Consider the following 26002-nt stretch of genomic DNA (forward strand, 5'->3'; position numbering starts at 1 on the left):
TTTTTATATTTATATATTTCTTGCTATTTATATTTTCCTTTAGCTACCTGTTTTGGAGGTTTACCTTTCTCTTCACACATCTCCTACTTATCTTTCTATTCTATGATGGTTTTTTGGTTGGGGTTGGTTTTTTTTTGTTTTGTTTTGTTTTTTGCCATTTTGACATACCCATTCCCAGCTTAATCAGTATGTTCTTAAAAAAGAGAGAGGGAAAAAACTGGCAATTGGCATGTTTCATTTGAGTCTATTTTGTACTTTTGTTCTCTATCTTACAATGAAATATTTACTGTAAACATAGAGTATATTCAATTCTAAACCCCACATTTGTCTCCTATTTCATTGTGAAAAGGAAACTGCATCTCAGCTCTCAAGGCTGAAGGATGGCTTATGCTGCTTGTTCCATCAAAACAGAGGTAAAACGATGGGTGTAGGAAGTCAGCTAGGAAAACTGTTCCAGCTGATGCTTTATGTGATATTTACATTAAACACAAGGAAGAGTAAGTTTGAGAAGTTGATGGGCTCAGTTACCACGTTTCACTTAATTATAATGCAATTTGGATGAAATGTTGCTTTTTATTACTCAGTAAACTATTGTGCTGAAATAAATTATGCCATGTTTTATGTTTCAGTTGGAAAAAAAACCCACCACCAAAACAAAAAACCCCAAAACTACCCTACTCTGTTTTTTTCACCTTTTTTGCTTGATCTCTTTCAAGAATTTGTTTTGATTTTTTTCTTGAGGGAAAAGGGAATTTGGGGCAACAGTGGGAAATCAGAAAAGCATGAAATATTTTTTTTAAAATCACAGCCTGTGTTTCCTCATTATCAAAATTTATATTCATGTGGAACTGCAACATGGATCTCATTTCACCTTTACTGAATGCATCCATTAGACTTCCTACTCCCTTTTTTTTTGCATAACTAAAAGTAATTTTACTGCATCATTATGTAAGTCCACAGAGTTAGTTTACTCTTACTTTAAAACTTCTTCTACATGAATAGAGCATGGTAGAGAGGACTTAGCATAAATATGAATTAGAACTAATCCTTTTAAGAAAATGATGACATTCTTGTGGTCTTTGTGATCATACTGTTTGATATATGAGAAAGATGCTACATTTAGCTTGCACCAGCAGTTAAATTTTGAATACTTTTCATTGTTTTCTTTTCTTTTTCTTTTTTTTTTTTTTTTAATCACAATATCACTCTTTAAGTAGGCACTTTTAGGAGTTTCTAAAATCCTTTTTCTGTATTCACCTCCATATTTAGCCACCACTTCCAGTGTGCAAAATGCTACTGCTTAATACTCTTTTGAATTCGCAAACAATTCTCAAATTGTCCAGACTGCTGTTTTGGCATTTCTTTTGCATTTCTTGTCTAGATATGATTTGGTCTGTCAATCTGCTTTGGAAGACATAAGATAGAGTTTCGTTCCTTCAATATGAATATGATTGTGATGTCTTATATAAATTCAGATTTCCGTTTAGAGTTCTTTTCACAGTTTTGATGGAAGCTTATTAGTAAACAATTTCCCTTAGAGTGAAGCATAAAAAACAATGACAACACTATAGAATGCAAGGCTATTTCAAGATACCAGAAACACTTCTATTTACTGATTGTAGAAAGAGCCCACATTGTTACAGGCTGAACCACAAAATAATTGACTGCAACAGGAGTTCTGCATCTCAAGCCAAAAATGAGGGCACATAATTGACGTCAAGGTCAATTATCTGGTAGTGAAGCACTCAACAAAAGGAGACTATTGTGATTAGAGAAATAAGCAGAACATTGTGAATTTGGAAAGCCTCGCACTGGAGATAGCTTTTAGACTCTTTGCAAACCACCAGCAATATTGTGTTAGAGCACTGAGCATCACAGATTGATTCATAAAAAAACAGGAGACAGCAATCAGTTATGGTGCAGTTGTTTCACTGGACTTTTGTTATCTTTCGCCTGTAGACCTTTCATAGTGCTGCTTTCTCTGCTGAAGACTAGAGGAAATGCTGTTAAAAAGCACACAGTTTTTAAAACTTGTCAGGATCTTTTTGAGCCATGTATTCCAAATTGTAAATCTAACCACTCTATCTATGCATTACTTGAAAGACTCTTCCTAAAACCTTTCTTTTTAAAATATACTTTTCCACAGTTCTATATATAACAGAATTCCTAATAGCCTCATGCTATGATATCATTCATCCATGTGTGTTCCTAATGTAACTGCTACTACTCCTGTTCCTTTTCTCTTTCCTCCCTCTCCTGACTCCTTATTCTATGTGGGAATATTCTTTTGTGTTTTTCTTTTTGTTCTTGTCTTAATTTAGGAAATTATCCTAGAGTCATTACTAACCCAGAATGGATTAGCTTTCTAATAACTCACAAAAGACATGAATCAAACCTTTCAGGCTAATAGGAAACAACTTTTTTTGACTTCAAAGAATTCCATAATCAGTCTCATAATCAACATTTAGTGGCAAGCTGATAGCTCCATATTCCATGATATATCTTACGTTTTAATAAGATTTTGCAGGTTCAAATCCTTACCTTCTAAATTACATTAGTCAGTGACTTAAACAGATAAGTCTATTTGTTTTCAAATGGTATGTTCTGTCTTTGAAAACAATTACAACAATACTACTCACCCTACGGTAAAAAACTGCCTCATCTCCTGTCTTCGAGATCTCATCAGTTGTTTGTATTCACCAATACGCAATTTCTTTCCATCAACAATGCAGGTACGTTTTGGTCGAGGTTTGTATTTGTAATTAGGATACTTTTCTAGGTGGATTTTACTTAGCCGTGCCTGCTCTTCATAATAAGGTTGTTTCTCTTGATTTGACATGGACTTCCAGCGAGATCCTGTTAACACAAAACACTAGTGAGTGCTTTACACATACACATTGCAACATGCCTTTTCCTCATAATAAACAAATTTTAAATAAGTTAATTAAATAAACTGATTTGAATTTACATCAGACAGCACATATACTGGGATGCACAATCTGAGACACATTAAAAGAACCTTGACTTTCAGATACTGCTACAGATCAAACATATGTAAATTTCTATAAAATAGTGGCACTTAAAATCAATAGTTATTTCTCAACACATCAGCCTCATGCTGAAAAACAGACTATTTATTTTTTTTACAATATGAGCATTAATCTGTGAATAATTCTATGCCTTTGTAATACCACACAGTATTATGGTTAAGTAAGGTCTACATCTATACTTTTGCTGTTAGAAGCTTAACACTTTGCCTGGGGATACATGCTTCTTTGATAGTTTTATGAGGATTTGGTTTATAGACTCCTACTAATAGATATTAATACCTTGCTATGTAGCAAGAAAAAATTATCAAAACCTTATAGACTCAACAAAATTATGAAAAATCCCTTGCTGTCTCTGTGTCTAAAATTTACTAATCTTATGATATAAGCTTGGCAAATGTGCTGGGTTTGCCTGTGATAGTTAATTTTCTTCATAGTAGCTAGTACAGGCTTTGTTTTGGATTTGTGCTGAAAACAGTGTTGATAGCACAGGCATGTTTTCCTTCTTGCTGAGCAGTGGTTACACAGATCCAAGCCTTTTTCTGCTCCTCACCCCACCCCACCAGTGAGGAGGCTGGGGGTGCACAAGGAGTTGGGAGAGGACACAGCCAGGACAGCTGACCCCAGCTGACCAAAAGGATATCCCATACCCTACGACATCACATTCAGCATATAAAGCTGGGAGAAGAAGAAGAAAGGGAGGGGATGTTCAGAATGATGGCATTTGTCTTCCCAAGTAACTGTTCCATGTGATGCAGCTCTGCTTTCCTGGAGATGGCTGAACACTTGCCTGCCCATGGGAAGCAGAGAATGGATTTCTTATCTTGCTCTGCTTGTGCAGGCGGCTTTTCCTTTATCAGTTAAACGGTCTTTACCTCAACCCACGAGTTTTCTCACTTCTACCAGTACCTTCCCCCTTCCACCAGGAAAGGAGTGAATGAGTGGCTGCATGGTGCTTAGTTGCCAGCTGGGGTTATACGACAGCATAATATTGGCACCTTACCATATTTTAATTCCTATTATGCATATTGTCTTCTAGCCAGATGTAATAAATGCACAGAACTGCACTGAGAAAGTTACATTTAACAAACTTGTATTTGTAAAAAAGGAAAAACAGAAAGCACACTGTAATTATATATACCACTTCAGGTACTATAAAGTCTCGTTGAAAGCTGCACCAATTAAAAAGTTAAAAAACACAGAGTACACAGGAAGAGGAGAAAATATTCAGATCTCTTGTATTGTTTATAAGGATCTATCTAAACACTTGAATAGAGAAGGATTTTTTTTTTCTTTTTTTCCAAGGGATAAGAAATGCAGAAAATAGCTTTTTTGTGTCTTTTAGATGAATAAAACGATTACAGCTGTGGTAAACGTGGGTGGAAGCTATTCTTTTACCAAGATTTTTCATACATCAACAAATGGAAAAGTTGTATAAATATTATCCGTAGCCAGAAATACTCTCTGTCAGTTCTAATATTTCAGTCTCTTTTCTCATTGTCCTGGAAAAGTTGCACAGATATTATATGGACATAGACTTATTTGTGGCAGAGCAGATACTGACAGGTTAATTCCATGGTTAACACACACTCAATTGCTGGCACTTCTGAAATATTTATGCTGGAAGTTTACATTTTAATGAATACAGTTACTATGCTCCTAATAGTTTTTTCACAGAATGCACACACATAATATAGATTCCCTACAGCTGCCAACACTGAAACAGTGCAGGTTTTATATAAAACTGAAAGGCTATTCATATAACTTACTTATATGGTAGGCAAAAATATGAGAAGTACCAAGTAAGATTTTGGAACTTTTAGGATGAAGTAACATTTATTTTCATGTATTCTTGCCTCTGATTGAACTAACATGCAACAAACTTGGGTAAGAATGTATTTGAGCTCAAAGTTTACAATAAAATGATTACAGAGGAAACTTGATTTTTACTTTTATTTATTATGAGTTACATTTGGAATCTGTCTTTTACTTCAAAGACTCAGAAAGCAAATATAGGTTTTAACATTTCACCACTCATTCTCACGCATGTTTCTAATTCTCCAGAGGGGTCTAAAAAGCAAATCAAAATTTCTCAAAAATGAACCAATTTATTTATACAGTGGCAAAATATAATCCATGGTTTATTCCCTGATCATCTTAATTTACACAAATTAAATATTAACTATGGTGTTTTTTAACTAAGCAGTGTTTTAATTATATGATACTAGCGCTTCCTTAGCTTTTTGAACACTGCAACATTTTGAATCAAACATCATTTTGCATGTGAGAAGATACGCATGTACATGTCTTTTGAACTGTGCCAGGTCTCTTTCTTTGACACTGCACTGTCTGACATAAACCTTTGATTTTGATTTTGTACTTTATTAATTTTTTCTCAGTATTTACTCTAGCAAGTACCATTTTGCGTTCAGGTAATTAGTAGTTCAGGTGATTTCTAATGAGATCTTGCAATTAGACCTTTTATCAGGACACACTTTTGCAACAGATTTCACAAAACATTCCTTTTGAATGCTGCTAAGTCTTTAAAGCATGTTATGACTTTGCTGGTGAAAATAAAAAGCATTAGGGAAGGGGCAGAAAGGAAAAAGGAAGGGAATGAAAATGAAAATAACCCATGACTCTTCATTTGTATAAGTTTCAGTAATTCTAATTTCAGTGAACCCCTCCCAAACAAAATATGTCCTAAAATTAGAGAAGTTGCATATCCAAGAAGGAAGTAACTAGCCTGTGTCACCAATATAAATAATCTCATCTTTCCACAGCTCCAGAAAATTGTCACTGCTATAGCAGAGCCTTCTTAGCTTCCCTTATTTTTGATTCAGTAACGGTCATGATTTGTTCATTGTGTTGCACTTACCTAGGATTTTGCTGATGTTGGAGTTGTGCATGTCAGGGAAGGCTTGAAGAATTTTTCGACGCTCATCCTTTGCCCAAACCATGAAAGCATTCATTGGTCGCTTGATATGCGGTTCGCTACTGGCTCGGCCCCGAGAGTCCCGGTAGACTCGAGCTTCAGCCACAGTGGCACCTCCTGTTGGCCAACAATAATACTGCTGTAGTTTAGCTGCAGAGCCATTCATTGCTTTACTCCCTGTAACGTCAGGGCAGGAAGAAACAAGATGGATGCAAAACATTATTATGTGGATTATGCAAGAGCTTTCAGTGCTGTGTTTATTTTAGCCTTATTTGCTTTCTCTCTCTTTTTGCTGCCAGATCTATAAGAGAGAAAGGATAGCCAGTGATTTCAATGTAATTGATCAGGCTCACCCAGCTGAAGGCATTGAAATCTGAGTGAAGAAACAAATTGCACTGTTATTTCTCCAGTTAAGGCATGGAGATTTGAAAAAGTTTCTGTTTGGGACTTTAACATAACATATGTGTTCTGAATGCTCAATGAAACTCACATGAAAGTTACACTTGAGAATCCAAATTGATGTATACTTGTTCACACAAGTAATTTACAATGACTTTGTTGCTTGAGCTGTGAAGCACATGCCAAATATTTCATAAAATAAATTATATGGAACACCAGGTACATGCTGCTAATTATATAGATCTGGTTATATTTGGACGTGAACATTTTAAAGTCATGTCTTCTTTAGTTGAATTTTAGACATGTCTTGGAGCATTTGAACACATATATGTAACCATCTGCCTTCAACTGGCACATGCACAGCATCCTGGAGCTTCCGGAATGGGAGACAAGCACTCCAGCTTCTTCATGCCTGCTGTGCTTTAATGTACCCCAGTGTCCTGTCTTTACCCACTATCAATTCAACATGTACATGCTAATTTTAACTGATTTTTTGAATGCATCCACTCCTGCTTCTTGACCACAAACAGCAAGGCTTCATGGGGGTTTAGAGTTCACAGAACTGAGCAGGAGGTATAGAACTAGTTAATATAGGAGAATTCTCTCTTTCTTTTAATATCACTAATACTAAGCCTAGATAAGGCATGCTTTCACCAGAAAAATGTTTGTAATTGTGATGATAACATTTATTTTTAGGGTTATACCTTAGCTATAAAAGAAAGGCAAAAAGTCTTTACAGTGGGAGAACGACTTACTTAGTCTTAGGCCTCATCAAAGTGTTCATATAATTCAATACCTTGGAAAAGCAAAATACTTGATGACAAGCTAGCACCACAATAGGCCCACTTTTTTTATAAACCGTAACAGCCCCTGACCTGGATTTATTTGCCAAATAATATAAGATTAGTTATAGTAAAAAATAAAAACTCACAAGTTTTTAACTGTGCAAAACCTAAGTTTCTTAATTTAGTGGAAAAACACTGTGCGTTAGGTATACTATTTAAAAAAATCTATGTAGGAAATACATTTACATGAAAAAAGCCCTAAAACAGAGGATGCATAACTAATACACTACCTTTTTGCCACCAGGTCCACAGTACATTAATTTCATTTAAAATGCACTGACCATACAGGATAAATTGATTTTGCTTTATATGGTGTTGACAGCCATGTTTATTGTGCATTGAGATGTAGGGTAGTTTCAAGCTGACTATATCCATCAACACAGGGCAATATGCTGACTACTGGGCCAGATGAAGACATACGTTACCCTGAGAGCAAAACACTCATTCATATACGGCAGTGCCTTTTCCTGAGGATCACCATGGTAATTTATGATGCCTCCAATGCCATTACTTTACAACTGACACCAATTTGGCAATTTGTATACTAACATGCATGCACATAAAAGAAGACAGGTTTGTGGCAAATGTGAGATGCAGAACTATTTTAATACTATTCTAAGTTAAGTACCCTGCTACAGGTGTTCAGCATTTACAGGAGGCTGCAGCCGCAGTCAGTTTCTTATTGCAAAAAGGAACAGTAGTTCTGCTGAGCGACCTGCATGTACAACCAGTTTAGGGGTGAGTATGGTTTCAGAGGCTCTGTCCTTTGGTGGCAGAAGGTTTGGAACATGCATATCAAAGATACCATCTTTTGACAGAGAATATATTTATTGTGAAACTATAAGAAGTTGCAAACATAGGAAGTCAACACCGAAACATTAACTGAGACAGTTATATAATTTGAGAAAAATCAAATATATCATGTAATGGTTGTTCCATCTTTTGAAACAATACTATAAAAACTGTAACTAGTATGTGAGCATTAGGGAGTTGGTGACAAATTAAAAAAAAGCAAATTATTATTGATGCAAAAGTTGTCATTAGTTATTCAGCTACTCTACTCACAGCAAAGAAAAGAAGACATATTTGAATTCATACGATGATTTTCCATCTTTTACTTTCACAAAGGTACTTATTCACTGTGGCTAAGGAGTTTGTCTTTAGCCCTTTCTAACACAATTTTGGCCTAACCTTTCAATCCTAGAGCAGGCAAAGAGTACCTTTACAATTATCAAGATAAAAGGCTGGGGTTTTTTTGGTTTGGTTTGGTTTTGATTTGTTGGCTTGGTGTTTTGCGTTTTTTTAAAATCTGGATATAATTGAGATAGAATGAAAAAAAACAACCACCATACATGATCTGTTTTCAGATAAAGGTTATTTTAGAAAACAATTCTTACTTGAGTAATAAATTACAACAATCCTAGGAAGGCCAAGAAGCTCTGACTGCATCTGCTTTAAGCAAGTCCATACTTGAAGGACTTGAAAAAGCAGCCAAAGAGTTGATATTCTTTGTGCTTGATGTCTGGAGGAATGTTTGCAACTTGACCCATAGGCCACCACAAAAGCATCTGCAAGATTAATTTCTGCAAAAAACTAAAGTAATATAACCTCCATGTTCTTCTAACTATTTTGGAACTACAGAATTATATTCAGTATATAAAACATTACAAGAAAATACTGCTGTTAGTAATTCTATGTGGGGAACCAGAAAGTCTCATACCTTTTTAGCTCAGAAATGAGGCGCTAATGATACAAAAAGCACATATGCTTAGTGAGCTTTTACAAGTTGAAACACATAAGAACAAGCTTTCAAACTGGTTGTTCTTAGGTACTTCATCCTGTCAATCAGATATTTAGACAGTATTGTGCCCTATCTAAACAATTTCAACAAGTTTTACAAAGTATGTATTTTTTTCTTATTGTGATAATTATAGTACTGACAAAGGTGGAAAGTGACTACTGAAATTTTTAAAGAAAACATATATGCAACTGCAAAGAGGTAGGTGTTTTACTTCTTTCTGAAAATGTTTTCAGAAAAGTCTAATAAAAAATAAACCTCAAATATTAGATAAAATAAAAACGTATTACTAATGAAAGGTGAGAAAAGAGGAGGAAGTTGGTAATTATCTCTGTGGCAACTGATGCTCTATCAGCTAGTTACTCTTCACACTGCAATTGCAGGAGGAGGTTTTGATTTTCAGAATTAAGAGCTTGGTCAGAATTTAAGATTATTGCAAAAGCAGCACAGTTTGGCTGCCCTAATGGCTTAGTTGGCAAAGTCTAAACTTCAGCCTAAAGGCTGAGGCTGTTCTCAAAGTAACACTTTTAGCTTCTGAGGGTGTAGACTGACTCACTTCCTAGATGCTTTGCATTTGCTCAGCTTGTCATGACTTTGATGATTTAAAACTAAAAGCAGGTTAGAGAAGAATGTTCACTTTTTGTGGATATATGGCAGACAACTCCTCCCTGGAAGCTGGATTCCAGCCTAGACTCCAGGGACAGTACTGGGTCAGAGAACACCACAGAATGCATCTAAAAATGTTACAGCTTCATTCATTTCAAACAGGTTTTTTGTTCCAAAAGAGACTGTTCTTTAATGACAGTGCAGGGAATGAAGAAGCTCTGTTCTTTAGGCAGAGAAAAGAATCAGATCATCAACAGGAAACATAAGCATTTATACATGAATTAAATATTAAGAAACATACAGTAACAATTTTTACATTATTTATTCCTGCTTTTATCTGAGTTTCTGAATTTCAGGACAGGCACCATCTCTTAGCACGTTCCCTAAAATCTTGGCCACATTAGGGTTAATCATGCTGTCTTTAATGAGATGTGGTTTTACCTTCCATTTTATACATCATCTACCACAACAAAACCTCAGACTAGGCCTTTACATGTTACCAGAACGCAAACAATAATAATGTGATAAAAAGGAGCAAAAAAAGGGGTGAGAAAAAAGATGAGGAAAGAAAAAGAAAAGAAGTGACATAAAAAATATTTTTATCAGTCACTTTTATACCTGAATTATTCTTTACACTATGGCCACTGATTCATGTTTGAAGTGATACATTTTCTTTGACTGTCCCCAGATAATGAATCTTTGGCTACTCCAGAGAATAAAATGGATACCATATTCCACAGACATATACCAGGATAAGATGTATAGAAATAAAGACAATCTTTCTAGGTTCCTAGTACAGAAGTGACTGATTAGTAGTAAAGGTCCTATCTTTGTCTACTTTGGAGAAGACTGCTTGTGACCTCCAAAATATCTGGCCCTGATTGTGGTAATACAGAACTAGCAGCCTGTGTTGCAGAAAGCAGAATCTAATGAACATGGAAACAGAAGTAATTCTTTTCATACTAGAGATGGGTTACTTATAAACATGGAAATGCCATAAAAACAGGGAGCTTGAAAAACCGGTTTGGCAGTCCCCCATGCTGCACCTAAGCTGTGGACAGACAAATGCAGCTTCTTTATAGCAATATTTCAAATCAAATAGAATTTGGAAAGAATGGAATGGCAAAAGAACATCTGGAAAGTTTAGAATACCAGAACAATAATTTAACTATTATTTTCATTTATTAAATTCAGTTTTGTAGAAAAAGGAATACTTCACTATAATCTAAGTGACTTGCAGCAGTGTTAGGATAACATTTATCTGTTTTGTCCCTTGCCTGCCTCTTACTTCTTCCTCCCTGTCCACATTCAGAAGACTTTCTCATTCTTTATTACCAGCAAGAGAGGCAAAATAAATCGGTATCTCATGAACTGTTGTCATTACTGGCATGGCTTGTCATCACTAGGCAAAACTAATACCCACTTGGAAACATGACTAGTTCTGGGATAGGGATGCCTGTAGTCACACAGTGGCATAAATGTTCTGCAGGGAAGTGTTTGTTTGTCAAGCTGCTTTCATTCCAAATGCTAAACAAATATTATTCAACTGGAATTTGAGGGCCAAACATTTCTTATAGGCTGCATATCAGTGAATGAAAAGAGGGGGAGGAAATGGAGAAAGACATGAGTGATTCATTAAATACTGGAATATTTAAATGGGCTTTAAAATATTTCACCTGCAAGGTGAAATGTGCTAAGTAAATACTAAGAGGTGGGAATATACTGTAGCACAAGTTAGTTAAATCCACACAAAACTCAGTTATGATAAGGCTTCTATTTCTCCTGTTAAGAGACTCCGTTCTCTTTAAAATATCAACAAGAAGAACCAAAAGGGAATTCCCTAAGGTCAGCTCTGAGGAAACATAAACCTCTAATTCAATAACGCTGCTACTGCACTGAAAAAGGCCTTATTATTGCAACATCCATATGGAGTCAATTGGACATTAATGACTAATCAATCCCTCCCCTTTCTATTCTACTTATAGTGTCACAAGCCATGTTTAGATTAGCCCATTTCCTGCTTAGGATCGCTCAAGATGTCTTTTGTTCTTTCAGGGCTGGCCTGATGGAGGCAGCTTAAACAAACACACGACCCAAGTGGTGCAGGAGTTATAAACTGCCATATGTGAATGAACAAAGGGGCCATACTAAAGCCTTTTGTGGTATTTGTTAATGTTTTTCATCTGAGTTTAAAAAGACCTAATGACTTTGTGGTGAGCTGATGCATGTGGCTCGTGGCTTTGCAAAATGAAGGAAATTCTAGCCAGTTATATATCAGCATATATTTTCCAAAGTGCCTTGTTTTAAGATTTGGTGGCAGCAGATTTACTTTTTTTTTTTCAGTACATTTGTTTTACATAAGCAAGCAAAATTCTTAATCTCAATTAAAACATGGTACCAGTTTTCACAGCCATCCTCACAAACTGCATGTATGTCTTTCCCCATTTGAAAGTCTAGAGCTAAAATTAATAGTGAAATATTTTCTGTGTGTGAAACCAAGACAACTATTCTCAGTGGTAGCAGTTCATTCACCAGTGTTTAAAGATGAATTGTTAGTTGGGTCATATTAAATACTGAAGCAATTTTTCTAAATAAGATATTATAACATCCATGCTCCACAGCCAGCCATGCCCAAATCTACATTATTTAAATTAATTAAAACTGATAAATGCAAATACTTTCTTGATGGTTTACACAAACAGTTTAGATTTCTAGACCACATTTTTTGGCAAATTTACATGCCTCATGTAAATTTGGCATGGAATAGAGCTAAAACAATAATCTTTTAAATTACACGGAATATTACCTGAATTAATTAGTGCTTAAGGCCTGACTTAAGCCCTCAGTGGCCTATATAGTCCCACTTGTGCTGTAACATAACAGCATAAGAAGTTATTCTGTGAAGATCCATGAAACATCTAGATGGAAATTTGGGGAAGGATGTAAGTGTCATGAGATTTTTCAGTCATGTGACACTTTTAATTAAATGCTAACAACCCCATTCTGTCATAGATATTATTGACAGAAAAAATGTGAAAAAGATTTAAATTGGAAGTTATAAGCCTAACTAATGACACAAAAAATAAGGGATTGCTAGTCATCACGTGTAACTGCCATTAACATTCCCACAAACACTATTGTTGTTTCCCTTTGATAATTCATTTCATACTCAAATGAAGAAAGTAATGGCACACAGAAAGGAAAAACCATGGACAAAACAGCCTGTCCCAGGAGAAGTATTAGTAATAGTTTTTGTTGGGTATCTAATAAAATCTATCAATACTGCAAATTTTTGAGTTTGTTTCTTTGTTTGTTTTTCCTTTGTTTGACACTGTTTGTTCACCCCCTCCCCTCCAAAATGTTGTTTTAACATCTAAGCAATTATTGTTACTAAATTAATTTTGTTCAAAGTCAAAACAATACAAAGGGGAATGAACTAATCTATTTAACATAAAAATGTTACCATAAGGGTAACAGATTATTGAGCTGTTACTCACATAATTTCAAATTTCCCCTAACATGACAGTGACACCTAGAAAATCCAGAAAGCATGATACTAATTTAAAGCACAGTGATTGATTCTAATTACTGAAGGTAATCCATAACGGTTGAAAAAAAAAAGAAGCACCGCCTGAACAAGGGCCATAGGACATGATCCATTTATATTTCAGTCTATGTTTCATTTCATTTTAGGACAAAAATTACAGATAAGAATTCACCACAGAGAAAAAAGGTAGCCTGACTTTATGTTTGATGGATGCACTGTTCAAGGTGTGGCTGAACACTGTTAATGAACAACTTTTCTTGCTCCTATATAGCAAAACAATGAATTTTAAAGCTTAAGTACAATGTGGTTTATAAAAGGGAACTATGTTTAACAATGGGAGAGAGTTTACAAAAACACCTCCCTCAAATTGTGTGATATTAATGAAATGCAGAATACTTTGCAAAAGGTTTCAATGTGTGTTGGAATCACTGCTTTGGCAGCCCATTTCCTGCATTGTCTTCTATTGAATTTGTCACCTTCTAGCATATGCAACGTCATTCTTTGTATCAATATATCTAATTCTCTTCATCCAGTATTTGCTATTCTCACTTGTCATATCGTAACAGTAATTAGATGGCAGGACCTAAGGCGAGGATACTCATATGCCTTTTCTTCTTGCCTTTAACATGTGGTGCTGATATTATAAGAATTAATAAGATAATTAGTAAAGAATATATATCATGAATGGAGAGAAGCAAAACCAGCATGATAGCAGTAAGTAATATGTAATAATGAACGACAGGAAAAACTCTTAAGGCTAATTTTTCAAATATGCTGCACTTGTACGTTTGGGACTTGTAAATGAAGCCAGGAAGATGTTTTTACAAACAGGGCAATAGCATGTCGAAATATTTTGCCACGTTTACCTGGTTTGGACAAAAAATGGGGCATTTGCCATGAACAAATAGGGGCTTATGAGAAAATTTACAAATTACTCTTTTTGAAATACTGTACTTCCTGTGAAAATACCCCTGTCAAATTGAAAACATAATCATTTACTATTTGCAGAAACTGTGAAGATACTTTAAGGCCCACCCCACACACATTTTGAACTGCTGATTTTGTAAAATTAAATCTAAGTACAAATTAAGAAAATATTGTCCTCTTGCTACTAAATTCTGGATTAAATGCTTGCGCAGATACTTAGCATATTTGTGTGGAATTAAGGCAGATACTCTTAATAATTTTTTCTGTTGCTGAGATACTGAGGTTCCTGAAGGAGAAAATGGTGTGCAGTATAAACTTAGAAAAACATACAGTTGTACTAAGAAGAGGACTTCTCTGAATCTGTATCAATTGCTCAAGCTTAGCTGGAATATATGATGTTCTTTCCTTAGTGTATTCATATGTCTGCTCCACTCTGTGTGCTCAAGGAAGATGGTAAGGAAGAAAGGCAAGATTTCACCCTCCACCATGCATTGTGATATAATGGTGGCTTTCTTCAACAGCTGAAAATTCAATTGTGCCTGGAAATTTTATGCTATTTTAGGAAGCTCCAAGCTTCCCAAGCTTTTTTTGTGATACTGGAGCTATCCAAAGATGTGTGGTGCCAGGAATCAGGACCATGGGGTATTTTACACCTGTGGTGGCTGTACATGGGTGTGAAAATATGTTTTAAACTACTATATTTGATTTTTCACTCACTCCACTTAAAAATAGCTATGCAAACTGACTGATGCTTTCAGCATTTGTGACAATAATTTTCTCATGGGCAAAGATTTTCTGTGTAAAACTGTAGCCCACAGTTACTTTTTACAGCCTTGTTCTAAATTCCTGAAAATAATCTTTTACTATATAATGGAAATTGTGACAAGCAGTTAACCATAACTGTGCTAATAGGCACTCCTATGTAAAACTCTGGGCATTGTAACAGTGGTTGGTTGTACAACATCAGAAATTCTAACTAGATTTTTTTAAAAATAATGGAACGATTCTATAGGAATCAATTATTGTAGCATGGAAACACTGAAGCCTCATATTCAGCATTAGGAAAAAAATACCTAAGACAGTTGAAAATCAAAAGGTAACACTTGTGGAGGAAATCCAGATTCATTATTCTGAAAGTGAGAAGCATAGTATGTGTTAAATATTAATGTCTTGAGGGAACAAAGTTCAATGTCATGGGAAGATCAGTCCACACACCCCTAGCTCATATTTTTCAGTATTCAAAGTGAGAGAACCCCCTGTAAAATGTTATGGGAATGCTGGCAGCAATGAGATTCGTGAAGTGGCTGTTATCAGAAAAGTGATAGGATGGTTCTTAAAAGACAGAACACCTTATTCCTGTCCTATTTGCAGGCATTGTGTAACTCCGGGACTGAGGCACTGAATCTGATCCAACACAGCTGAAATACTTTATCCCAGATCACTCATGTATTATGACTTATTCTGAAAAAATATATCACTCAAGTATCAGGCACAGTTAAATAGAATCATGGGTGTTAAAAACAGCACCCACAGTTAATGAAGGCCACCTTTTAGCATCTGGTCTAATTATCCAAGATACTAAGTTATTTTATCTTTAAATTATAAAGATAAACTTCTGGGATTCTTTTAAGTCAAATTCTTATAACAAGAATTCAGAGGAATAAGAATTCCAGTACTTGAGCTTACTGCATTCTTTCTGGAAATGCTGCTTTGTTTTCAGACAGCTTTCACTGTTTTCTGATTTTCATCTTTCCCCTCTCAACTGCCATAGCAACTATTACAAATATTTACGTGCAACAAATACTGGCATGGAGAGGCACAGAAGCACTGTCACTAAAGTGGGTGAGACTTTGTCATGCATGTACTACCTGCTGTTTACACCTCTGCACAGGAGGGTGTTAAGCAAGTTACCTCACAGGTTTGGATTGTGTTGGCAGCCTGCCAAGATTGATCCGGCTGCAAATACATGGTTCCCTTTCACTTCCCTCCTCAGCTGCTCAAAGTCAACCTTTTTTGGAGTTAAGAAGGGACTATGTCACCCTTTCATATAAGCAATTTACTCTTGGGCATATATGAGAATGTTGAGGCTTTGAGTATATAGTAGAGGTGCTCATTTAATAAAGGATTGATCTGTTTTTTACTTCATAGATTTGCAAAACCTAGGCACTTGTCATGATGTCTGCTCTATCACAAGGAAGGAAGAAAATGTACTTTGACAGACAGAAATTTGGACCTGGACAAGGTGTCAGTTTCTCCTCACCCTTAGGTATGTTGTACTACAACATGCCTTGCAATTTGGCTAGCTCAAGTCAAATATGAATGGCAAGTGCTAATTTTATGGACATAAGGAAAGACATACTGATGGTAACTGCTGCAAATATTGAGCAACTCATTGACTTTGTATATTGGTCAGCAATCCACCATCTGAAATGCTCCAGAACTGGGTTCTTAAGCTTACTACTGAGTAGAAATACATCATTTTAAAAGCAAAGGTGAGTTTGTGCTAGCCCCAAGGTAGGGTTCAGGTCCAAGATCAGGCAGGGGGGGGTTGGAACTAGATGATCTTAAGGTCCCTTCCAACCCAAACCATTCTGTTATTCTGTGATTCAGACTAAAAACTGTGTATACTGAACTAGAATTTGTAAGATTAAACTGGGGCTTACTACTGGAACCAGCCTATTACCAATCATTATGCAGCTTGCAGTTCCTAACTGGCTTGTATTCAGCCTACCTGAAGCATGGACAAATATCCTATGATCAAACAAACAAGGCTTAAAGCTATATAATCTCCAGAAGTGACTTGGCATATAGAAAAACACAATCTTTAACCAAGGAACTCAAAAATTAGAGACTAGGCAGGCAGTGAAAGGGAAGACACAGGCATTAAGGAGGACACAGACACTAAGTCAATGAATTTACGAAGATGGGCTGGTACCAATCCAGTGCTGAGGACTCCAAGATACCTCTTAATGACTGGCTTGACATTTAGGTTTCATAGCAAAGGTTATCCTTCGGGAGACTTTGAAAAGTAATAGTCTAATACAAGGATAAATAAACACATAGATACAGAGAAAGTAGTTAAACAGATCCCACCACATTATTTAAAATTGTTTTTATCTTAACTAGCAGGCAAGTACCTATCCTCAGAACTATGGTCCATGCTTAACATACACTGGTAGATGAGTATCAAAGGAAGAATAAGCAAGTGCTAAACACAAGGTTTACAGAATCAAGAAAATGAGCAAATGAGAAATAGAACAAATGAAAACATCGAAACAGGGCTCAGAAGAAAAGTGCATGTTGCCCAAATGGTAAACTGTAAGGCCAAATGTTTAAATCACAAGCCCCTGATTCTAATAAATTAACATGAATGAGCATGGAACTAAATATTCAGTATTAATATGGCACTTCCATTTACTTAAAAAAAAATAATTTTCCTTTATAATGCATCTGATTTTTCACTTGGGAAAACAGGACACAGAGAAGTTACTTCTCTTTTACAAAATCACATAGTGAGGCAGTTGCAAAACAATAACATTCAGATGTTTTTGCCCTGAGCCCAGGATCCAATCAAGAAAACTATATTTTAACAGATCGAGTTCTTTGGTGGGAATGAAGATCAGGTCTTGATGGAATTTAAATCGCTGACTATGACTGCTGAAAGAAACCACACTGTAACCTGAGCTAAGGTAAAATCAGTAATTGTCAACAGGAATGTCAGGTCTAGTCTGCAGATTTCTATCGACTACAAAACAAAATCTTAACACATTTCCTACAAATTTCTAAAGCATTTAACCACAACCACAAAACCAGAAGGATCCATAAACACAGAGCATATTATATAAGCACAAGATCCATAAACATAGAGCACATTATATGATTCAGAAGAAGCACTATCACCAAAGTGAGCATCTGTGAAAAGAATATAATTTTTAGAAATTGAACAAAAAAACCATATTCAGATCATCCGACATTCTCAGATAACTGAGACCTACATACCTTAGGTTCCCCAATTGGAATTTAAACAGGGCGTACCTATGTCTATTCTACACACTTTTGTCAGTTGTGTTGAAAAAGGGGTTTTATCTATAGCTAGATTCAAAGCTGTTTTGGCGTGTCCATGCCAGTTAGCTGTATTTCAGTACTGACAATCTCAAATGTTCAAAATTATGAAGCTATCTACAGAAAGAATGATGTTTTCTTTAAAATTATGAAGTTTGGAGGGAAAAAAAATCCTTGTTTAGTTGTAAAATCAGCTGTTGTTTATAATTTTGCATACCAGTCACAAAACATTTATGAGGCTCTCAAATCATGTTTTTGAATTTTGGTAGCCACGACATGACAACTTGGATTTCCAGGTAATGATATAAGTCTAATATCTGTGGATTATTCATCAGTGGTGTCCCAGTCAGTGGTGATGTTTTAGAATACAGTCTGGCCGTGACTTATAATATAGCTTAGCTGGTGGCTAAGAAAGTAACAGAGATGTCAGTTTATGTCATATTTAATCTAAACCTTGTTGACAATTTTCAGGCCTCCATCTGGATGACAGGTCATTATGAGTAACACAAGCTTTGAATACAACTTCATATGCTAGGTCATCTGTGAAAGTACACCTAGTTATCCCTAATCTTAAAAAAAGTTTCACACACTGGGAAAGGACAACTTAAGTTTTAAAAGTCATTCTTCAGTCTTCTTTCATATTTGTCTTATAACTGCACAGAGCTAAATTTAAAAACTTTCAAGACTTGTCTTATAATTCATAAGAAAAAAAAAAAGTAGCTTCAGCTTCTGATCAATGAGCCAGTACCACAAGCACTCCAAAATTTAAAGAAAAACGTTACTCTGATCCTGTCAAACTCAGATCACTGCCATGTGTTATAGAAAAAGTATAGGGAGTAGTGAGAAATCATTGCTAGATACTGTTACAAAGGCATTCCATAAAACACAGAAATCTGCTGATATTTCTTATAACGAATTACTTGAACCTTAAGGGGTGTGTCAAAACTATGGGAATGAGGAGCACTTCGCAGATCTGGTCTATCTTGGCTGCCTGTTGGGATAAATCTCTCCACACTTTAATTTCCTATGGAAACGCAGGTGCGCAGGTAGGCAGGGAGTGGAACTGCACTTCCATAGCCCCCTTGATGTAGATCAGCTGGGATATCAGGATGCAGCCCAAACTGCACTTTCTCCCCGTTTATGGCCCACATAGTCCCAGCAGTGGGATTAAATTTGAAGTCCTTCAGTAATCTTTATTTTGTACATGACTATGTTATTTGTGTAAAAGCATACAACAAAACACATAAATAATTTTAAAGATGTCTATAGCAACCTCCACTCAAGTGGCATCTAAAATAAAAATGAAAAAAAAAGATTAAAGGTAACAATGACAAAACAGGAAGACGTGAAACGCATTAGGTCTTTGAAGAACACGACTGTGGCTATTAGGAAGCTTTGACATTCAGTTTAGATTGTGACCTTGGCGAGACACTAAATGCAACAAGGTTCTCTTAGAGGAGGGTACAGAAAAGCAACAAAGCTGGTGAAGGGTTTAGAGAACCAGTCCTATGGGAAGCAGCTGAAGGAACAAGGGTTGTGTAGCCTGGAGAAGAGGAGGCTCAGAGACCTTATTGCACTCTACAACTGCCTGAAAGGAGGTTGTAGTAGGGTGGGGGTCAGTCTCTTCTACCAAGTACAAGCAAAAGAACAAAAGAAAATGGCCTTCACGTTGCTCCAGGAGAGGTTTAGATTGGATATTAGGAAAAATTCTTCACTGAAAGGGTTATTGAGCACTGGAACAGGCTGCCCAGGGAAGTGTTACCAACCCTTGAGGTGTTTAAAAGATGCATAGATGTGGAACTTAGGAACATGGTTTAGGGTGGACTTGATAGTGTTAGGTTAATGGTTGGACTTAATGATCTTAAGGGTCTTTTCCAACCTAAATGATTCTATGTTTCTAAAGAATAAGTTGACAAGTTTCTTAATAAGCCAGTGCTGAAACAGACATGTATGGAAGCACAAAATGATAGCAACACATACAAAAAAAACTGTGACACGGAAAACCTAGGAAGATCTGCAATAGTTTCATGACAGTTTGAAGCATTAATATTCTTGAAGATGAACAGAGTCTGTAGCACAGTACATCAGAGGGTACAGTTTAAATGCTGATATTTCAGCAGCTCTGTTTTCACTGGACTTCCACTCTAAATGATGCCGTGATAGAAGTGTCATCTCTTAGATAGGTTGCCGAAGATAAGGGGCAAAACTTGAGTGATATTCTGAATGTCTTTTTTCCTTTGTATCTAGCCAATATCTAAATTCACCTTGTCTACAACTAGAAGGACAAATAAGCAGCTGAGTCTTGAACTCCCACCAACATTTTTATTTTTTTTCAGCAGAGGTATTCATCCAGCACCTCTTTTCCAAAGGCATCTCTTGGCTGCTAAACAAAGTCTGGAAATCTGAATCCATTCATGAACTCAGATTTCCCATGTGGCAACACACCATACCTCAAGCTGCCCTTACTAGCTCTAGACAGACATGTGCACTGTCCTTAAAATGGCACACATCACTGTAGCTTGGGTTACACATGTCAAAGCTTCGTTCTGCACTATCCAGTAACATGGGGAATGTCAGTACCACGAAATGTATCAAGATATTAAATTAAGGACACTAGAAAGAGAAAGGATGAATTGAAGGAAATGAACTAAACTAAGAAATCCATCATGGACCTGATGTCAGATGAATCAGTAACTGTGTATATGTAAGTATTCCATTGCAACTTTTCATCCCAACTGGGGAAACAAATATCCTTCAACACATTGAAATATGAGAAGTTGGCACAGGATGGGAATTCCTTTACAAAGTAGTTTATAAATAACTGATTAGTCAACAAGTAATTTTGAAAGTCCATGTATCTCCCAAGTCCTTTTTTCTAGGGGGAAAAAAAAAAATCATTGCAAACCACTTGTCTGAAAGTTATTTTTTACCTACATTCAGTTCATTATTTCTCTGCTTAAAGACAATACTGGAGTGGCCAATCACATACAATAAAGGAATCCGAAAATTATTTGTTTTATAAGGGACTATTGAAAAATATAGATATGGAAAATCAGAAATGTCTCATTAAGGTGCTAGCTTCCTTCTGAATATTATTTGTAATAAATGGCTGATGAGCTTCAGGCATCATCTTACTGTTATGAAGACCTGAAAACTTGACTATGTCAAAATACTTAAAAAAAAAAGGGCAAAAAAACATGTCAGCCTGTGCTCCTGTCAGTTCTATGTCATAGGCTAATCATGATATTAAGCCAATAAATAGAAATATTATGCTGAATTGAATTTGAGAGTTAACTGTTCTGTATGGATGAGTCAATACAGTATCTGTATTGGATCTTGGATCTGAACTTGCAGCTTCTCCACTGTATACAAGTCCTTTCCAAAATTATTTTTAAATTCAGCTTTTTTTGTTTGCCTAGAGACTGATTAAAGATAATGTATGTTGGTTGGCAAGCAAGGAGAACCAGGGCTTTAAGATGTTTTATCACAGGCATATCATGTACTATCTATACAGTAAAGAAAATATAACATTTACATGTACTGCTGTTGTCAGACTTCAAAATGAAGGGACAATTTGTGAGATATTACCCGAACTATTTAATTCTGGGTCACAGAGAAACAAAACAGAAAAAAGTGCTCATAAGAATATTTCTCTATACAGAAAATAATAATGCCTTTTAATCAGGAAAATTCTGTCAGTATTTCAAGAATAATTTGAAAATAATCCTATTTGTCAACAATCACAAGTTTATTGGTCCTATTGTTTTTGTCCAAGGTTAAAAAAGCAAATTTTGAAACTGTCAGATGTTTGGATATTAATGGAAAAATATAAAGATGCTTTAACCTTTTCTCAAGAACAGTGGCATAACTAGAACCTGTTAGGTTTAGAAAGAGCAAAATGATTCTCAAACAAAAGTAAATTGAGGGGGCAAAATATTGCATAAGATTCTATCTAAATAGTACATTAATCTTACTACCCTGACCGGTAGGGTTCCTATCTATTTTCATGTTCTCTTCTACTGTATCATGAGGTAGAGAGTATACCAGTGGCACTCACTTCCAGACCGTGGTAACCTTGCTAGAGACTAAACTCAGTCTTGATAAACACTGATTTCTACCTTTGGCTTGAAACTGTATGCCTCATATATACATCTCTCACTAAAATGAGTGAAAATTCACTGAAGGTTTATATCATGAAAAAGACATTTTCATACTGACGTATTTTTCCATTATCATTTGACCACTGCTTGTCAATAAAATTGTGCTTGCTATATCTTGAATAGCTTGTGAATTCACTGGTGGGCAGACTTCTTAAAGAGCTCTAACTTTCTTCAAAACTGCTAAAGCCTTAAAATCTGGTGGAAAAATAGATATGTATATATTGTCTCACTGAGAGAATTTTCTCAATGTTTCCTACACTTTCATTAATAGTATAATCACTTAAATAACATGAGCTGGGGGAAAAAAAGAGTTGTGTTGCAGAAGTGCTTAGGGGACTATACAGTCCTTTTCATAGAATAATAGAATAGTTAGGGTTGGAAGGGACCTTAAGATCATCTAGTTCCAACCTCCCTGCCATGGGCAGGGACACCTTGCACTAAACCATGTCACCCAAGACTCCAGGCAACCTGGCCTTGAACACTGCCAGGGATGGAGCATTCACAACTTCCTCGGGCAACTCATTCCAGTGCCTCACCACCCTCACTGTAAAGAACTTCTTCCTTATATCTAACCTAAACTTCCCTTAAGTTTGAACCCATTACCCCTTGTCCTATCACTACAATCCCTAATGAAAAGTCCCTCCCCAGCATCCTTGTATGCCCCATGTATCTGCCCTTTACTGTGGACTTATTACAGTCTCAGAAAAACACACAGAAATCATTCAAGTGTTACCCTGCGATGTAAGCTAGACAGTACTTGTGACACTGGCAGCATTTCAGCCATACCATTCTGTGATGCAGTGTTCAATAACCCATAGTCAAAATTGCAACTCACCTTCTGCATCTTCTGGCCTTGTAAGATCGATGACACCAGGACCCAGTTTTCCATCTTCATTTGGTTTCCCTGTTATCTGTGGGCCTAAATTTTCAAACCTTGTTCTTTCCTGGAAAAGAACAGAAGTAGTCTTAATGCTCCATATAGGATAATTATTAAATGCCTGTGCATATGTGTATACACTGATACATGCCTTATTTTTTAAATGTGAACAAATAATGAATGCATTTAATTAGAATTTCAACTCAGGGACAAATTTTTACAGATTCTGACTGTTTGCATTTATGAAAATCAGTTTTAAATGTGAAACATATACAGAAACTTTGAGATTATTTTGATCTGCATTGCCATAATGCATAAGCAATTGTACATGCAAATACAAAACACTCTTGGCAGCCAACAGTGCTGATCAACGTTGCTCACTTTGCCTTTCCGCTTGTTCTCTAAGTTAAACTGGAAAAGACAATCAACATTTGGAGACATGAAAATTCAGAATTCGAAAGAAGTTTGTATTAAAATATACTGCTAATTTACTGGAAAAAGCACTTTTCCCCCAATATGAGATTCAAGTTTGCATTCATACCTCTGAGCAACACAAGTCTGAATTTTATACAAAAGGTTTTCAAAGAAAAGTATTTGAAAGAAGGAATAATAGATGACAGAACTGATATTATTATTTTGCCTAGGAATTTAAATTGTACCTCAGTAGAAAGGGAACTTGAGGAGATTAAAAAAAAAAAAAAAACAAAAAGAAAGGGTGGGGGGGAAGAATGTACAGTCCTATTAAAACAGAAAACTTTTGAGAGCTGGAGACCTCCACAGGAAACCTGGAACTAGAAGGTGGAAACTGAAAGGTATTTTATGTGTTAGCCCAGTTCCTTAGTCAGCTACTGGACAAGGGCACTATAAATGGCACTGTAATGTTGTCTCACAATAGTAGTCTCTGTAGTACTGTGTATCAGTAGCAAAGTGTTCAAAGGTTATCATTAATTTAGCGTTCTCATTTGAAGGAACATAGCATGTTTTCCCTCTTGCCTTGTTGTTACCTCTCCAGACTAAACTTGGCATTATGTTATACTTGTGAAAGAATGAAACCTTGTTGTTCGTTACTATGAAACAATATTAAATGTCATGTCAGCTTGAATTTGCAGACATGAAATACCAGCTTTCAGCTCTACAAACAGTTTCTCCATGTTATACTTAATGCATTATGCAGAAATAGAGTGCTGATTGCTGTTCAGCCTATTGTTCAATGACCTAGTTCTGTGTTGTGCATACTAGACGTAAGAAGAAAACACCAGGAGTTTCTTTCCTGCAAGATGGTTAGAAACTTGGAAATGTTCTTAAGGAATAAAAACCCCCATACTTCATGGCTTTGACTCCACCTTTGTTCCACCTTCAAATACTACTTCTTTCCAATGTGGTTATTGTTCTATTATTATTATCTTTCAGTAATAAAACTCCACCAGGTCATCAACTGAGGAATTCTCTCGATTCCTCAACCTTTCGATTCCAGCAGCCATGGATTTTTTTAAATTATTCTCTGTTTAATTTGCAGAGGAACACAAAAAAATCTGACACTGGATTTGCCACAACTTGCAGCTGAGGCATTTCAGTTACTAATTGCATTTCTAAAAATTCCTCAGAACCTTCCAGTTCGCGAACAAAATAACTCTGCATTTTATATTCGGTTAACTTCTTAACTTATTTTCTTCTGTAAAATCTGTGATTGGTGACAGAGCTTACATATACAAAGGAACTCACAAGAAAAGAAAGATTTACAAATGGAATATGACTGCAGAAAGGCACTGTAATACTGAAAGATGTTGTGCGATGTAACAATACACCTGAATCATCAGGATGGGATCTGTTATACTGCTAGACAGAATAAAAAGTAAGTTTGTCAAGAATTCTGCGTTCCATCACAAAGGGCTGATTTGCAGTAGAGATAAAAACAAAGATCGGTACTAAGAAAACAGCTTTTGGCACATATATTCTCTCTTCCAAAATATTTGTGCTGAAAGATTTTTCTTAAGGATGTTAATACAGTACCTGCAGTATTCTTGGAAGAACAGCTTTTAAGGGTGTTTCAGAAGAAGGAGAAATAGCTTTCTACTACAAAAATCAACAGACCTTGCTACATAGCAATATGCACATTTGGAATATCTTTCTAGTCATTCATTCTCTTTGATTTTACCAGAAAATATTCTGGTTAAGAAATAAAAAAAAAAAAAAAAAAAAGGAAATGAAAAAGAAAGTTTCTGAAAGAATATCAATATTTTGACATGTAAGGAGAAAAGGGAAAATTACATGATGAGGTTCAGGAGCAGTAAAATGATAGCACTTATACCATAAAAAATACCTGCTCTTGTCAAACAAAAGATGTACTTAATGTTATTTAATAACCTCTTCCTTCTAATTCATAAAAAGCTGTAACAAAGCTAGCTGTATTAAAGTCTTTGAAATGCCTTTTAAAGTCATTCTTTTGCTTGCTTTTTTACTGCGAATAATCTTCATAGTGATCGTAAAAAAAAAAAAAAATCAGTATTTCCAATGGGTTTAGACTAAATCAGAGAACAGTAGAAAATAAAAAATATTTCTCAATACTAATGATGTTTTTATCTAGTAGATGCCTTTACAATTCTGTGAAATACAACAAATTCATATGAAATTTATTATTAAGAGGATATGTGTCCCACTAGGCTCCAATCCTTTCTTTATGGGTTTTGTCTTTGTGCCCATCTTGAATTCATCCTGAAGAGAATAGTTACTTGCACTAGAAATTCTTTAAAGGTATACGTTTTTCCTAATATGAGCAAGGACTGAGAGGAAGATTTACTC

At 35.7% G+C, this 26002-nt stretch overlaps 1 protein-coding gene across 1 annotated transcript in view; it reads right to left on the reverse strand.

The window, feature by feature from the left end:
* Positions 1-2635: 2635 nt before the first annotated feature.
* The window catches only part of LOC104407644 (transcription factor SOX-6), a gene marked incomplete at its 5' end in the record, with an annotated part of 54707 nt that continues 31340 nt past the window's right edge, over positions 2636-26002 (reverse strand). The window contains 3 exons of the mRNA XM_010016975.1: positions 2636-2856; positions 5926-6159; positions 23162-23270. Of these exons, the coding sequence (XP_010015277.1) occupies positions 2636-2856; positions 5926-6159; positions 23162-23270 (564 nt within the window). The remainder of the gene's footprint in view (positions 2857-5925; positions 6160-23161; positions 23271-26002) is intronic.

Source organism: Nestor notabilis, unplaced genomic scaffold (assembly GCF_000696875.1).
Source record: "Nestor notabilis isolate BGI_N333 unplaced genomic scaffold, ASM69687v1 scaffold12186, whole genome shotgun sequence".
NCBI lineage: Eukaryota > Metazoa > Chordata > Aves > Psittaciformes > Psittacidae > Nestor > Nestor notabilis.